Source organism: Acyrthosiphon pisum, chromosome A3, assembly GCF_005508785.2.
Source record: "Acyrthosiphon pisum isolate AL4f chromosome A3, pea_aphid_22Mar2018_4r6ur, whole genome shotgun sequence".
Lineage (NCBI taxonomy): Eukaryota > Metazoa > Arthropoda > Insecta > Hemiptera > Aphididae > Acyrthosiphon > Acyrthosiphon pisum.
Window position 1 is genome coordinate 3,203,928 of NC_042496.1, and position 18,243 is coordinate 3,222,170.

General features: G+C 35.4%; 2 protein-coding genes across 4 annotated transcripts; one reads left to right on the forward strand and one right to left on the reverse strand.

Moving 5' to 3' along the window:
* The first annotated feature begins 641 nt into the window (after positions 1-641).
* On the forward strand, positions 642-2,328 carry LOC100166315 (xyloside xylosyltransferase 1). Its single transcript, XM_001943026.5, has 4 exons — positions 642-1,201; positions 1,270-1,496; positions 1,559-1,799; positions 1,869-2,328. Exons 1-4 carry the CDS (start codon positions 842-844, stop codon positions 2,073-2,075), a joined length of 1,035 nt encoding a protein of 344 aa, XP_001943061.1. The 5' UTR covers positions 642-841; the 3' UTR covers positions 2,076-2,328.
* A 2,808-nt stretch (positions 2,329-5,136) lies between these two features.
* Positions 5,137-16,946, reverse strand: LOC100164286 (protein grindelwald). Of its 3 annotated transcripts, none has more exons than XM_008188579.3 (5): positions 16,622-16,946; positions 16,160-16,327; positions 9,841-9,891; positions 9,529-9,710; positions 5,137-6,947 (listed from the first exon to the last, which is right to left on the reverse strand). In XM_008188579.3, exons 2-5 carry the CDS (start codon positions 16,314-16,316, stop codon positions 6,591-6,593), a joined length of 747 nt encoding a protein of 248 aa, XP_008186801.1. In that variant the 5' UTR covers positions 16,317-16,327; positions 16,622-16,946; the 3' UTR covers positions 5,137-6,590. The 3 variants fall into 3 exon arrangements, with proteins under 3 accessions (XP_008186801.1, XP_001943142.1, XP_029347487.1); XM_001943107.5 differs by having other exon boundaries at positions 16,160-16,330; XM_029491627.1 differs by lacking the exon at positions 16,622-16,946 and having other exon boundaries at positions 16,160-16,496.
* Positions 16,947-18,243: the final 1,297 nt, after the last annotated feature.

An 18,243-nucleotide genomic window follows, 5' to 3' on the forward strand; every position in this document is an offset into this window, starting at 1 on the left:
TTACGAGGGTACTGTAACATCGAAGAACAATATTATATTACCTATAAATGGTTTTAGTATTAATATAAAAATACTTGAGAGTTGGGACGTTTAATATTGTAATTGTATTGACACAAATATCTTGATGAATTTAAATGATATCTGTAGTTGTTCTAATTAGATTATTCATGGGTGACTGTCTAAATATATATTTAGCCATGGCCCGTGATGCATTAACGTTTCTAATTTCTATTCTCGTACCCGTATGGATAAATTCATCGATAAACGTCAATCGTTAAGCGAGCATCGTGGTGATATTTGTTTTGTCTTAAGCTATGAAGTTTAACTTGTTACATAGTTCAAAATAATTATTAATAATAATTTTCATATTTCCAAACCAATCGAACCTACGATTTAGGTACTGTAAGTCGTATTTCGTAACCAATTTCTTGAACAAAGACACCAAGTACAAACTGGGAATGCCGCAATTGTGCCAATAACCCGAATCACCGACGCGCAGAACTTTTTGTGAACTCTAGCAAAAGAGGTTGGCAACGCTGGGATTCACTACCACGGCAGCTTGCAGCTGATTTTTGAACTTTGGACGTTGGTAGAGTGATAGACGATAGTTGATAATAATGATAATACGCTGTGAAGTGTAAATGATAAAAACTAAATAGAAAATTCAAAATTGTAATCCTATGTTATTATAGGTACTGATACTTTTCACGTACCTTTTAAACTTGTTTCTACGATTTTTGAATTTCAATTCACGGTAAGCTTAACAATTTCTGGTTGACTTAAGTGACGACTCGTCATTGTTACCACTGATATTGGAAATTGCAATGCACCTTTGGTATTAATGCGCATCTATGCCAAGTTCATTATAGCTATAACGATATTCACTATACTAGTGATTCTGTACTCCAACCCAAAGACAGCGATTAATATAAAATCGAAAATATTGTCTTCGAGCCATGTGGCGACTGCACCACCAGATGACAAGACTGAGTCAAAGGTTAGCATATGGATATCGGTGACAAAAATCGATCGTGGCCACTTGTTGACAAAGTTTCGTAAGTTCTTCAAGTCTCTAATCAGTCATCGTGGCAAGTGCCGTGCCATTTTTGAATTAAATGTAATAACGGACAATGCCAGCCGTCCGACAGTGGATAGTGTAATATACGAATTTAGCAAACAATACAAAGAGACACTACTGACTGTAAATATACATTTAAATGTCATTTGATTGGAAATTCTATTAATTTGTATGTGTATGATGATTTACAGCTAATTCATTATGATTTTCAAGACGTGCTGAAATTAGTGGAGAGTAAAATCGAACCATTGAAACGATTCTTTCAATCGTCAAAAGGATCTTACTACAGTGATGATGTTTTCTACCTATCACCAGCACTTCATCTAGTCGCCCCTAATTCTTTGGACAAAGCTATTGTGGTTGATGTTGACACAGCGTTTCAATCCACCATATGTGACCTTCACAATGTGTTTGACAAGTAAACAGAACTATAAATTCTTTCAAAAATACTGAAAATAAAGTGTATTATTGTTATTACAGTTTTACCAACACACAACTATTTGGTTTGGCCCCAGAACTTTCCCCTGTCTACCATCATATTCTGTGGAAATGGAGAAATTATAGAGGTGATAAGTACAAAACTCAGCCACATATAAATTTAAATGGGCTGAACAGTGGTGTTTTATTGTCATATTTGGAGCGAATAAGAAAAAGCGCTGAATATGATAGACTTATCAGTCCTGAATGGATTTCTAGTGTTGTTCAAAAGTATCTATTCAAAGTAAGCATCACATCTCTCATCTTGGATCTTAGTAAATTATTGATTTATGATGGTCGATTTAATTTTAAGGGACATTTGGGCGATCAAGACTGGTACACTCTGGTAAGTTATGAACACCCAGAGTTAATTTACCGTTTATCGTGTGGATGGAATCGCCAACTATGCACATGGTGGAAGCTACACGGTTATGCGGATACATTTGACTCATTTGCAAGGTGTACAGAGAAAGTGCATTTATATCATGGAAATTGTGATACACCTATTCCACCAGAATAAAATGTATGCTGATCAAAAAAAGTCTAATGCTGGGTTGCATGAAATATATATTTATTTAATGGTTTAATAGAATTTAATGGACCAATGATGGGCCACTAAATCATGTTTAAGGGAATATTGATCACTATTGATTCGTTAAATGTTAAGTGATTGTTCATGCAATTTGGCAATACTTAATATTTGCAATAAAGCCGTCAAATTACTTATTTTTGTATAAACTTGAATTGTTAATTGTTATACCTACACAAAATGTTTACTTTATATTTTACTTGAATTGTTTTAGTATAATGTTATTGGTTTAAGTTTTAAATAAAAATATATTTATTAATTATTATTTATATAGGTCACTTTTAATTTTTTTATATTGCAAGTTGTACTGTTGAGTTTATTTAGTTTCTACAGCAGTTTCATTAAATCTCAAATGGCAAAAGCATAACCAAAAATTAAGAAAAATCTTACATTACAACTGTGAAATTTTAGCATTTTATTCAAAACAAATTTTGGAAAACTACAGATACATATTTTTACAAGCCAAATCCATATGATTTATCATTGTATATTTCTTAAAAAAATAGATTCATACTCAAAAGTTTAAACTAAATACAATAATACAATGATATATAAGCATTGAACATATTGTTTAGCTTTGCTTTAAGAGAAAGCAGAACTGCAGAAGTATAATTTTGTATATTTACTACTTACTACTCTAATTATTACATCACATTTTATTGGTGTATTGAAATTATTATTATAAGCATAGGTATGCGCACAGGGGGTGCAGAGTGCCTGGATACCCCCAGATCTGCCGTCTGGTAAGTGGATGTGGATCCAAGGCCCTAATTATTAAAAAAGACCCCAATTAATTGGTTAGTTAAAATCGAAATTGAAAAATCCAAAAATAAAGTTACTGATGTGTTTTTAAATAATATATCCATTTTTATTTTTTATAAAAATTTGGCTGTACCTAATGGTTTTAAAAATTCTTATGTGCTCTAATTTGTAATGTGTGCTCCCGGAACCAAGAGTCAGAGAGTCTGCACTCTGCGAATGCCTATGGTTATTAGTGAAAGTGTAGCACAGTGGTGTGACAAAGGGGATAACTGAGAGGCGGACGCCTAAGAGTTTCTTGAGGGGTGGCTTAGAATAAACCATTGTATTTTAGTAATATAACCACGACAGGTAGTTACAAATATGACAGCGAATTTGCCTTCATCTTGTTGGTACCTTTATCGGTGCTGCGAGGTGGGTGAAATATAAGACTAATATCTCCAAAACTTCAAGTTTGCCACGCCACTGATGTGGTATATACTGTATATCATATAAGTATATTCTAATCTAATAAATAACAATATACTCAATATAGGTATCAGCCATGGTATAAAAACGTGAAAGCTGGACTACTTGGACATTAACTATAGGTATATATATCTGAACCAAACAGAGATGAAAAAACCTAAAGATTTGAATGTTTGATTTAAAAATAAGTGTCCAATCCAAATTACAGACTGAAGTAGTTTTTTTCAGAGGATAAAATAACCTTCTAGATCCCCTGGATATTGTCTTATTTGTTGCTTGTCGCTTGTTTATAATTAATAAATTTTTTGATTGGTAGGTGGGTACCCACGTTACTATAAATATGTGGTATAATACTCAAACACTAAAATGACAGCAGTTTGGAGTTTTTGAAAAAAAAGTTATTTCTTTGCGGTTCGTTTTCACGGCGTTTTTCCTGGATAAAATACTGCAACTTCAGGCATTCCTGACTGCAGAGTCGAATAAAATAAAAATAATTATTAAAAAAAAAAAAACGTATTCATAAATATGCAACATAATATAATTTTTTTCGTACAAAAATGAAATAAATAGGAACAGATTGTTCTGTCGTATTACAACAATACACTTATATAGTAATATAATATGACATGTAAAAATAGACACCGAGCCAAAGACCTCGAGTGCCGCAAGAAGAAAAAATAAAACAAAAATACGTAATATTACACGTACTTACAGAATATGCTTAGGTATAATATATTGCTTTTCGATACACTTTTCACGACAATCGTAAACCGTTGTACATCCACAACAACGTTAAAAATATTTTATAATAATAATGATATATTGAACATATTTTTTATAAACATTATAAAACAGTATTCATGTATTCTAATCAAATTTGTTTCTACAATATAACATTACTCAAATGTATTATATTATAATGATATAATAGTATCTAAGGTATCTAGGTTATAACCTACAGATAATAATATAATATCCACACCTAAAAATAATACACTTACTTAAGTAATATGATATGATTGTCTCGGTTCTAAATAATAGTATGTAGGTTTACGCATACGACGTGCCTACGATAAAATATTAACTTAACTACTGTATAATACGTATTGTAATACTAATACGGGTAATGTACCTATATATTCTATGATACTATAAATATATACCTATCTAATTACATTTAAACGACGCGCATTAAAGTTGTGTTGTAAAAGTCTCACAAAGTTTAAGCAACAATTAAAATTTCTATCATTGAGTATATAATATTATGTTGTAAAATATACATTTGGCTGCATACAATATTTTACAATATAATATTAATTATTATTTTTCTTTTTCTAAATGGGCAGGAGTAGGCCCGAATGGGCCTAGTTCGGATGCCTATTTGGCAGGATTTCTTTTTGGGCACCTGTAGGTTTTTGTCATGCCCGGTTGTGGGATGGCGGTTGCCTGCCACTCGGCCACTCCGCCCCCCCCCCCCCCTTATTAATTATTATACTCAATGGTTCTATATAATGTATAATATATAATATGCCTAAGCCGTATATATTTTACTGTACAACACGAAATATAGTTATTATTATATATAATATATATATAAAAAAAAAATGATTTTTAAATATTTAAATATTTTAAATATTTTATAATATATCATTAAAAAAATGTTTATAAGAGTTATTTATGTACAACGTCAAACGACTCTCGTTTGACGACAAACTACAACTTTACGCCGACAGTGTATCCATATACATATATATATATACGTATATAGACATGGACGAGCGCGGCGTAAAGTTATCTAAAAACTGTTAAAGTTTATTGGACGGGGTTCACTGATCAAAGGTTTATTTCATCCTCCTCATAGCTCGCTAAACTTAACTTAATATACACTAATCGCTAACGCGTATACCACGCGCGTTTTACATTATTATTATATCATTTACCTAACTCCTAAGTATCTACAACAGAGTCATAACATGGTGTTTGGTTACAAAATATAATACTTATGACTACTTATTCCTATACATTATTATTAAAGAAAGAAAGTTTAAAAAAAAAAAAAACAATAACAGCAACGAGAACATTTATATAAGTACTTGGACCGCGATACGCGCGTCGTCGATAAAATACTGTGCGCAGTTCGTTTAAAAAAACATAATAATATCATAACAGTTGAACGAATAATAATAAACACAAATAAACGAAAAAACTACAATTAACGCGTTATATAATATAAATAATTATATTCGACGTGCGCAACGAATAAGGCAGTAACTCAATTTTCCAACTTTTTTTTTTCCCTTATAGTGTCACCGTTTTTCTGGAAGTCCAACGAAGACGGTAGCAATTCTATTTTATTGTGTAGAACGTATGCAATAAGATGCAGTTACTACCGTTTTGGTTGGAAATCCAGAAAAACAGTGATACCATATAGGAGAAAAAAGTTGGAAAATTGAGTTACTGCCTTATTCGTTGTGCATGTCAAATTATTATGTGCGTGTGTGAGCTGATTATGCTAAAACTTTGTATCGATATAAAAATATTGTATACAAAACGAGATTTTCAAAATGTCTACCCTTATCGACTTTCGAAATATCTCACACCACTAAACAAATTGTCTAAACGGTACATCTCTGTCACTCTCTCTCTAAAAAAAATGCATTTATGTGAGCGAAATCCAATGAAGTCTCTAAATATTATCAAGTCCTGCGATGTATATAGGTCACGTTTCTTAGATGAGTTTCCGCGGAACCGTACACCGCCGAAATATCGTACGCGTGGCGGAATGACGCCGTGTCCGACACGTAAACACGACGAATGTGAACGTGACGGCTTGCATTTCATCGCACTTCGAACGGTCGGAACTGAAATCGTTGGCACTCGTCGCGTTTGCGTGGGACACGGTGTAGGACAACCAGCAATGACAAAATTTGGCCGGAAGTCAAGGACGGTAGATAATAATATTTAAATTATAATATATTATCCATAATATTATGGTATATTATAATAGATGATAGTATTGTCTACAGACCTTGGCTGGTATATTATAATATTGGTAGCATATTATGTAGGGTTGTACCCTGCGGCATTTTGTTTCTTCGACCGCGCGCGGCCGCCTCACTTCCTCATCTTAAGGCCGTCGTTCCGTCGACCATTTCCCAATCCGACACGTCGTATCGGCGACGACGGTGACTTGCGGTAGGCCGGAACTGTGGGCCGGGGCTAGGGGGAATACCGGTGGAGCAGGTCCACGTCGGTCGCGCCGTACATCTTCATCGTGGCCGTGGCCGTCGGTTTGCTCAGCACGGGCGACACTTTGCACAGCCCCAGGTTGTCGTAGCCGGTGAACTCCTGTGTCACGAGCGTGGCGTCCTCGCAGGGCAGCTTGTCGGTCGACGACGTGGACGACGACGAGACGGTCGTGCGGCTGGTCCGGTGGCCGGACGACGAGCTTGCGGACGACGTCTTCGGGGCGTCCGTCGTCGTGTGCGCGGCCATCATAGTCGTCGCCGCCGCCGCCACCGTCCACGGTTTGTTGTCCACCGTCTCGCTCACCGTGTTAACCGTGTTGTTCCTGAACTGCGCAAGACAAACACACAAACGACATTTAGAATATATAGAATATACTAGAGTCCAGCTAGGATAATAATTATTGATAAAAAAATAAATAGTACCAATTTAAACGTAGGTACCCAGGCACGTACACAAAAAAAAAATTGGGGGGGGATCATTTATTTATATATATATATATATATAAATAAATTACACAACTATTAATTTTCAGGGGGGGTTGAATGCCCCAATCCCCCTTGAATACGTGCCTGTAGGTACCTATTTCTCAGTTTTAAATATTATTTTAAAGCTTGTGGCATATGAAAAGACGAGAGATTATAATTTATATTATACATCTACAATATTGGAGATTTGTATGGCTATAGGTTTTCCACTCCATATAACAAACCTATATTATATTATAGCTCGGTCGAGTATATTATCATGTTAAAATCACCTATTTATATATTGTGAATAATAATGCATTTTCTCGGCCAGTCGACTAGCCCGGATCGCCACGGCCCAAAAAAATGTTGGAGATACAGCACGTGTGCCTATTATATATTCTGCTACACTCGTGTCTACACTTATATGGTCAGACACCTTATGGAAATCAGTGTATACTGCTTCAAAAATTGAGACCTCATATTAATATTAATCTAAATCATTCATAAGATAATTTTAATACATTTATACTTGGGCGCGTGTAAATCAGTTACAGAATCGAATGTTTGGGTGAAAACTTAGTATGCTGAGAAAGGCAAATATTATTTGTTAAAAAATATTGTATACAGAACCGCTGTTTATCGAGGGAAAGCTACAAATGAATTATATAATACAATATTATCATATATTTAATGAAATATAATCGAACACGCGAGGCGATGACGATCAGCATAGTTTTTTTTTTTCATCCGAACGGATCTATATTAATGATAACAATTTCTACGTCCAAATATTTCGCAGACTGACAAAAAAACCGCCTACACATTACACAAAATATATATGCGTATGACATACATAATAATTATTGACGACTAATACCTTATATTCTCATTCCCATACCTATACAACATTACAACTGCACGAGTTTCGAAATATTATTATTATTATTATTATGCATATACTTATACACGCACTGTGTAAATATTATGCGTTACATCGGCTTTTTTTTTTTCCATCGAAACGACATTTATTGCAAACACAACTCAATAAGAACAGTAAACATCCGAGAGCATCAATACAATAATATATCATTATTTAAGTGAAACATATTATGAACACATTACACAACGTACACATAATATGTTATAGAATAAGTATAATGACGTTTCTTAAATAGTTGTGGACGAGATAGTTTCGACGATATTTTCATCGTTATCGTTGTATTAACGTATAATATTACTATAATTTAGGTGTAATAATGTGTATTTAACGGGTGCTAACGCGTAACGACGAGAGTCGATTGACGACTGAAATAAATATTAAATAATAATATTATAATAAAATAATATAAACTATTGAGACATAATAATGAGACTTGATTTTTGGTAACTACTGTCGACATTAAAAATCTATTACATTTCCGATCGCGTCCCTCTATACCTTTCACGTGTCATGTGTGAACACGACATTTTCCGATATAAATTATTATATGACTAATATTGTGTTCCCGCATTGAAATGCATAAAACCTTGTAATCGTTATTGATAATAATATATTATTATTTTATTCGTGTGTAATACGCGCACGGTTTTGATGGCATTATTGTTCGTATTGTTTTCTGTTATTGTCGTCGACGACATTGCGCTGTGGCGCAACATTCGCCTCAAGGCAAAACTGGAATTCGACGTTATTGTAAATTGTAATATTATTTTTCGAGAAGTTTCATTTTTCTTCGATCGGTATTATACGCATTAAAAAAACATACGCCGTGAAACGACAATAATTGCGATTTAACGACCATCCATTATCGGGACAAGTATATTATAAATATGTACATAAGTCCCATTCCGATATAAGAGGAACGGAAGCAGCTACCTACCTACGGAGGCATATTACACGGAATTCCGATATGCGTTACAAAATACCATAAAAACGCGATTACTGCAACACATCATAACTGCACCTGCTGCATGCACTTCGTGATACTTCATAACATAATACAATACGTATAGGTTCGAATGGATATATAATTACAACGATACATGCCTCCTCTCCGAGTAAAATGATGTGAACGTCACGTCTGCCAGCCAAACACATACTATTTTCAAATACGTAGTATTACCTGCACCGGACGGAATGAAAAACATTCTTATTATGCTGTGCGGAGAAATATAGAATAATAATAACGACACGTCACACCCTCCTCGAGCGTGTTGGTATAATAATTTCGGAGGAAAAAAAATGGGAGACAATATATAAAGAGGTTTTTTTACCTCATCACGTAGGTATTCTCACTTCTCCGTATACCTATAGATCTACCTATATATATATATACCTATAGTATCTACCTACACGTTTATTTTTTTGTTCGGTTATATTTTTCATGGTAGGTACCTCTATTGTAAACTATGTACGTAATAAATTATATTGTATTGTGTTTTACCTTTAAGAAAGCCAATTTTTTTTTGAAATACGAATCCTTCCCTCCGCTTTTGAGCTTCGGCATCTTCCTCTCGCGTTTCCATACGAACGCCAACATGACGGACATCAAGACGATCGCGACGACCACCAACAACGTCAACCATATTATCAACGTTTTCAGGGTCTCCAACTCTTGTAGCACGTCTGCGCACACGGAACGAATTTGCATTTTGTTATTAATTATAATTTTTGAAAACGGCCTACAGCACTGTACATTATAACTATACGTTTATTAAAAAATGTATTATAACTGTACGGGCAGTCAGTCACTCACCTTGGATGTTACTATCCTTGACGTAATGCTTCACGTAGTCGTGTATGTAATCTGCACAAAAAAAAAATTCAAAAACGATAAATTAATATGCGGTCGTCTCTGTCGAACAAAATATCACATTTATACGGACGACTGCGAATCGTCGTCTGAGCACAGTCGTCCTATATTCAAAACAAAGTATTTCATTTTACGCGCCTATTTACCCCCTCCCGGGACAGACGAGCGTGTCGTAATGATAGAGACATCGTAATATAAGAAAAATTCAATTATCTTGCAGAATTTACAATTATTATTATTATTATTATTATTGAACATGTCCTCTGCACCGCGGGTACTTGCGCATTCCAGGTATTAGATTTCGCCGTAACCAGCACTATATATCATCTGGCCGCCCAAAATCCGACGTAATAATATTATGATAATAATTTTAAATTTACGCATCGCGTGTAATGACAAATACTATAATAATAGTACCTATATGTAAGTCATCAGTCATCACTCGGCTGATACGACCTTTTGGTATACACACGCGGTAATCATCAACGTTCGCCTATACACTCGTATATCGCATAGGGACATACCTAATATAATATTATATGTTTTAGGACGAATGATGGTGTTCTACAATACAGAAGTGACGTACACAACAGTAGTTACCATACGTGCGGTATACCTACATGATATAATATAATGTGTGTGACGTATACGGTCGAGTTAATAACGTGCTCAGACGCGGAGTGAAAAAAAAAACACGTACTTAAAACACAATAATATTAAATATATATATTAATATGTACCTACAGACGATACAATGGATTTGATAAAGCACGTTCGGCGACTGTAGGTGTAAGGGTAAGTAGGTAAAAAATAAATTAAAAAAACTAAATTATGATAAAACTCAAGACCGCACAAAAGACATTTCAAACTTCTGGGTGTAATATTCTACTGTTTTGTACCTAAAATATGTGCTTGCGTTTGTTTGGCCGATTTAGAGCTTATAGTTGCCCCAGCAACACCCTCTCTCCAGCATATTATAATATGCGATATATTGTGTATAATATACAGCAACACGACTTGTTACCGGTCGACCCGATTGATTTCCCTATACATAGGACGTCTTCATCGCTTCGGATATCCACGTATAGTTTAACATAATACGTCCACTATTTCGTACAGGTATGGGTCAACTACCTGCAGCGGTACAGGCACGATATAATTATTATAGTCGTACGACAACGAGTCGCAGGCAGCCTGAATTATAGCTGTACACAACAGTCACGTCCTATCCTATAAAGGAAGAAGGCATTATGACGGAATCAGGTCACGCGAGGCGGGGGATTTAGCTTTTAATACACCTAACGGGGTAGGTTTTTTCTTTTTAAATCGTCTAAACTGACTAATGGTGACTGCCACAGAATCTTATGCGTCAAATAAATTATAGTATCTGGAATGTCAGCTGCCTGTCATATGCACTGCCTGGCACGATCTGCAAAATTTGAGTAAATGTGTGATATCTATGATTCCGGTTATTCCTTTTAAATATTAATAATCGTAAACATTTATTTATTTTTATATAACGATGATATTGCTTTTTTCGAAATCGTGTGGTAATACTCCAATAACAATTATCATCCCCACCTGGTGTCCTATCAAGTTTCAAATTTATATATTTAGCTTGCGCACGTCCTGTAAAATGTGTTGTATCATGTGTAAAAACCTATTTGACTATACCGCATGAGTTGTGTACAACAAAGCTGTTTAAAACATTTTTTTTAAATTTCGGACACAATGATTTTCAACTACCTACAATATACATACAACGGTGCAGCTGTACACGTGTTGTGACTAAATAATTTAGACGACAAAACCATTAAGGAAGAATAGCGGAATACACGTGCAGGTTATGTGAAAGTTGACAAAATGTTTGATCGACGCAGTATCACAATAATTAATTAAGATAATATAATAAAATATATCTCAATATTTGGACAAAATATACGATTCGGTCAGTCCAACGTCATAAAAGTGTTGTCGATCCGAGATAGTAAAATGACACGAAAATGACATGTTTTCATCCGCCTATAATACATTCTCATTATTCATAGGTAGTAATGGATAAAACACGTTTCGTTATCACAAATAAACGATAGACATAATATATATTTTTTATATCCACAATGGATTTCGAGAAAGTTCAAATTCTTTTCCTATTAGGTATATAGCTGAATAGCTAAGCTGATATTATTGCGATATTATAACTGATATTATATGCGAGTATTACAAGAAATATCTAGTTTCCTACCTACATAGTTTTAATTTCATTCCATATTAGCATAGGTTTTATTTTTTACCTCATATCTATTAAGATTATATTTTATTCGAGTCATGTTACATGTTATAATTTACAAGTAAGTGTAACAAGTAGCGTATTCCAGAATTTATCTCGGGTGGGGCCGTAGGGGCTAGCTCGTATATATTATATACATTACATATTATTATAGTCATATATAGATAATAAATTATGGTGATAATTTTAGATATTATCATTAATTGTGTACAAAATTAAAACTTGTAAATTATTTGTTGGAAGGTAAATAAAAATAATAATATTGATTATAAAACAAGATATTTATATTTTTTGTTACGCTGCAAAATAAAAATTACCTTTAATTTTGTCTTAAAGTATAAAATAATGTATATTTTACAATAATTTATGAAACTTATTGTTTTGTTTTATGGCGATGCGTAACATAATGAATTAATTCTTTATGTCATCTAAAGCTGTATATTTTGAGTTCATTGTGCAAATTATCACGAACATCCGAAAACAATTATAATATAGTTGTGAGTTCACGGTTCGCAGAATCGGAGTGAAAAATATTGCATGACGTACAACGGACGTAGATATACCATATTTAAAAAGCGTACATAGAATAGTACAAAATATGCATATTCAAATACTGAAAACCTTAAAAAAATTATTTCAATATTATAATTAAAATGAATATAATATTACATTTTTTTCAATGCATATTACCGCAATTTCTCTTTAGTCCCTTAATCTAAATTACCTAATAGTTTCTCTCGATGACAAGAATACTTTATTTGTATTTAGTTTCAACATTTTTTTTTCATATATTTAAAGTAAATAGTGTGTCGTGTCCCGAATATTATTGTATAAGATTAATACATTTTCGTATTCCACCTGTGCACACACGTACCAATTTATTTAATACTTTCTACACAGTCAAATGTTTAAACAATATGTTGTCCTAAATAGCCCAATAAACCATATTTTAACTTATTGCAATAGTCAATTGAATAATTGTTATTTCTTATTTAATAATATTAATTTTCTAAACAGTTATTTACTTAAATTGTGAACAGTCGTACCTATAAAATATTTAAAATTTAATCTGTATACTCTCTATATCTATAGGGCGTTTTAATTAAATACATATTATACATTTTATCGTTTATTCTTTTATAGTTTAATTTCTGAGACATTTTTAGTGCGAACTCTAACAGAGAATATATTTTATTACCTTTTATAAAACGCGTTACTATGTATGTATCACATATATTATAGACGAAATACTCTTAAAAACCATATAGTGGCAAAAAAATACACACCTTCGATCATTATTGTGAATGTGTTGTGGGGCAAGTGTGTAGTGGTTAGCGCCTTAGCTAATGGCCATGTTATATATATATATATATATATAAGGGTATTCCTTAAAATATAAGTCATATTACGCACACACACACACACGCGACATAATATATAGAACCATAATGCACGAAAGGATAAAAGACCGCAATGTTTTTCAAATCATACGTTATAACTTATAACCCAAATAAATAAATGGTGCATAAAATTGGAGTACAGTTACAATATTGACGAAAATAAGTTTTAGTTGGGCTGCAGTGGTGTTATGCATTATATTATTATTTATCAATAACATATACCTATAATAAGTATTACATAATAATAATATTATAATGTCGTCCAAAATAAATAGAAGAAAAAATAAATAAATACCCAATGGAAATCAGAACGGACAACAAATTACAGGCATAATAGCGCTTTGGCCACGATCCTGGGGGGGGGGGGGGGGGGGGTAACGAAAAAGAAAATAAATAATCACAGCACAGAAAATTTCCCGTCCACATGACTACATTATTTTTATCGATTCGACGTAACAGGAGTGGCGGAGACTTCAAAGTCTGTTGAATTTTTCAACTGCAATCGTATTAAATTAATTCCACGCGCGTGGTGATCATCGGTTACCTCGGTATCCCACCATAGAGGTTTTGAGATATGAGCGCGCGTCTTACCGATGCTGCATCGCATACCCATATATACCTACTTTATTATTATAATATATGTATAATGTAGGTATATACTGTTTAGGATGATCGAGATCGATGATCGAGTATAAGGACCTAAAACATTGTATACAGCCGCAGGTATCATAAATCATTATTTGTTACCTTACAGACAACAAAAATAACAATGCTGCAGAGGTTAGGTACGTTAGGTATAGGTACCGAATTCTTTTCGGGATTGTTCCCCTCGAATAGTGGAATCGTATTCCAAGGACATACGATGAAAAAAAAACAACAAAACTCGCTATAACAAAGCCGGACCACCGACCAATTTCGCTTCGCTACTAAATATATATATAATAATATTATTATCATAGTATAATAGGTATACAGCTATTATACACCTATATAGTATACACCTATATTATAATATATGACATCGTGGTGCGAGATCTGCGTCATACACACTCATACTATATAGTATATATAATACGAGCATAGATTTACGCGGAGAATCCCGACTTGCGATCGTACCTAATAATTTCTAGTTTTCGTTTGTTTGCTCGTGTTGTTTTTATAATACAAGAGTAACACATTTTCGGTTATTATTTAATATTATAATATAATATATCAGTTTATCACGCGCGTGCCACTACGAATACCTGCGCAGGCATTCATATTAAAGTCATTAAACGAATGTGGTCGCTTATTATTGTCTTCCACCAGCGCAGTTTATCTATTCTCTGGTGGCAGTGTCCAAATATTACATACGTATACAATTTCTATTATATAATAGAAAGATACCGGCTAAGACACGAGCAGGACTCGTTGGTAAAAAAAAAACTCTAACCCGTCTTGTGCGGACCATCGTTTAAAGAATGTGATGTTTTTCATTTTTATTTACACCGCGATCACGTACATCATCGTCGAGCCCTATACACGTTATTGTTGACCAGATCGACTCGTACCCACGTCGTAACAGCTTATCGGAAATGAAAATACAGAATAATATTATACTGCAGTACCAGTCGAACGGTTTGACAATAATTTGTTTCGTACGAGAGACTTTTGCGAAGGTGCGCTAAACGAATTTACTGTGGGGAAAAGTAAACGACTTGTATATCGCGGAGCATAAACGGAATACGATATTGTTATTACAATTTTCGGTAATCCGAGGGCCCAAGGTACACGTTACACGATGATTTTTGACGGCTTATGAGCTTGCAGAACCGCTTCCTTCGCGTGTATAAACGTCGTGACATAGAAAGCGGAGAGCGGAGACATTCACGGGGTCGGCCGCTGGACTAGTGAATATTCGCAGAAACGATAGGTGGGTATTGTCAGTAATGTTTCACACGCGTGCGGTTAAATACGGCGAATATTATTATAGACGATGTTCCAGAGTAGAAAGTCTGTGCTGCGAAAGAAATAAGGTCCTCCCCTCGCGCGCGCCATCGTCTTATTCGTCGCGAGTGGGTTTTTAATTTTTTTCCTTCTCTGAGAATAAGGACGCGTCGTTTGGCGGTTGACCTCGCTCGCAGAAACGACTGCTGCGGTTGTTGGCAAGCCAATAATTATAATGATAAATTAAAATAATAATATGTGTAATAACACGGCCAGTGTAAGATTATATTATATTATATTATAATATATTATAATACAGCAGATATAATAATAATTATTATAATTGTTATTGTATGTAATAATATATGCACAAAAAGTCCGCGATTACACGAATAGGATATGAAGTAAAAAATATAATACTCAATGTTCCACTATAACGGAGGATATAACGGGTACGTGGAGCGTAAAATGTATACTATCGTATATGGTCAGAAACGCGCACACCTATCTAAATGTTATTATAATACGTATCAGTTTTATTCGAAAATTGCAGATCGGAAGGGAAAAAAAAATCATAAAAAAAACACGTCGGTCAAATAAATGAGCTCAAACCCTCGGGCTATAAATAGAAAATAATATTATATACCTTGACACTGTTGTTCGCATATTTTGATGTCGAAATTGTGCGAAGTCTCGTTGCAGTACGAATGGCACGGGTAGCACTGGAGATCGTGGGCCTGGCACATGTGGTACTCGGGGCACTCCTTCTCGCCGCACGGCTTCCTTAGCGACAAGCCCGCCATGGCAACGACTACTGCTGCAATCCAATTAAATATCACTTAAGTCCGATATTAAGATCAAACAACGATGATCACGCGTGTTGGGTAGGCACACAAAAATCGTATATGGTCGATGGAGGTCGGAAGTCGTGCGCGGCCGAGTGCCGACTGCCGAGCCGACGACGGCTGCTGGCGGGAACCGACGCTTTTGGCGCGCTCCGACCGAAGCCGCCGCCGACCAACCGGTTTGGCCGCGTCGCGATATCGTTACGAAAACAACAAAATTTACAATAATAATAATAATAATAATAATCTTGGATTTCGCTCACCTAACGTCCTACGGCTGTTCTAGTCAATGACGGAGGCTGCAGTACAGCGGTGCCGCGGAGGTAACCTGTCGTCCGATGGAACCCGCCAAAGGCCCGCCGAACCATAATATTATTATTAATACTATATCGTCGTGCGATACGAACGGCGGCGACAGCGGCGTAGCAGTTGTAGAGGAATGTTTTCGCGTGTGCATACACACCACGGCCGCTACGCTCGGTACTCCCCCACCGGGCGGCGGGTGTTCCGCCGCCGCTGCCGCTGTCGCTCACCGGGCAACCTGCGCAGGTATACACACACGCGACGCGGCCGAGTGACTCACCTTTTTCCGAGTCGACGTTGTCGTTACTGTTGCGCACCGCCTCACCACCACAACCACCGACCGCCACCGACACCAATTACTCTTCCCACCACCTCCGCCGCATCCGTTCGCTTTCTGCGCCCCCACTGTCGTTGGTACCTGTCCGACCGAACCATCATGACGCGCACCACACCTGTACCGACCGAAGACCGGTTTCGGTGCGGCGGCGGCGGCGGCGACGGTCCGCGATGTTGCCAAGCGGCTCGCTCCGCTCCGAGTCTTTTACTCTTTTGTTTCGTTATTTTTTTTTATCCGTTAACCACGAAACAATCGTTACAAAGTACTTTTTCCGGCGTCACGCGAAACCGCCAAATTCGTGACGAGAATCGTTGACGCTTTTACGCCAAAAGTCTGCTACAAGATATTATTTTATATTTTTCCTCAGATGAGCTTATAAGTTGTAACTACAAATTATTGATTTTCTTATAACTTTATGTCTTCACCTATATAGCTTAATGAAAATCGATACAGATAGATAATTAACTATCAGGTAAACCTATCGTTTTTTATAAGCATTTGTTTGTTTTGAAATCCAAATGAGTAGGTAATTTATGAAATAATAGTATGTACTTTTCAATTTAAACACGAAGAAGGGATTCTGCGCCAGCAGCATACCATGTAGTATGTGGTTTATGAGTTTTACAATTTTCTGACTTACGTCATCAACACATTAGACTCTGCACGCGGTATTAGCTAAGCGTTAGATAGGTTTTTTATAGGAACTATCGGGGTGGATTGGTTTAGGACACCCGATTTCCACTGTCGGGTCGTTTCTTAAATTTATTTCTAATTATTGTAATGTCGAACTCTTTCATAAATTTAGTGAGCTTATACAAATATATACGACCCTTAATTAATTTTGCACCCTGAGCCAAAAATAGCCAGTCCACTCCTAAAACGTGCTATAAAAAAAATCAACAATATTGAATCGGTTTTGAAAATGTCTGATTTGTCGTTAAACTATCTGTCTCAAAAATATTACGGTTTGACTACGAAAATGTACGGCGTTTGCATATTATCCTGCGGGTTTCATCTTCACCCCGAAAATTACACGACGAGCCACGCTTTATCGAGCTGTAATACATATTTTTTATTTGATAACAAAATGTGCAGTTATGCGATGACAGGATGAACACGTAACTACACTACATAACGATATATGGTATGTTTTGGCGCGTTACGTCGTCAAGGCTACCTCGTCGGTTCCAGCAAGTCTAACGCCGATTTTATTATTTTAATATACCGATCGGCGACCTGGACTGC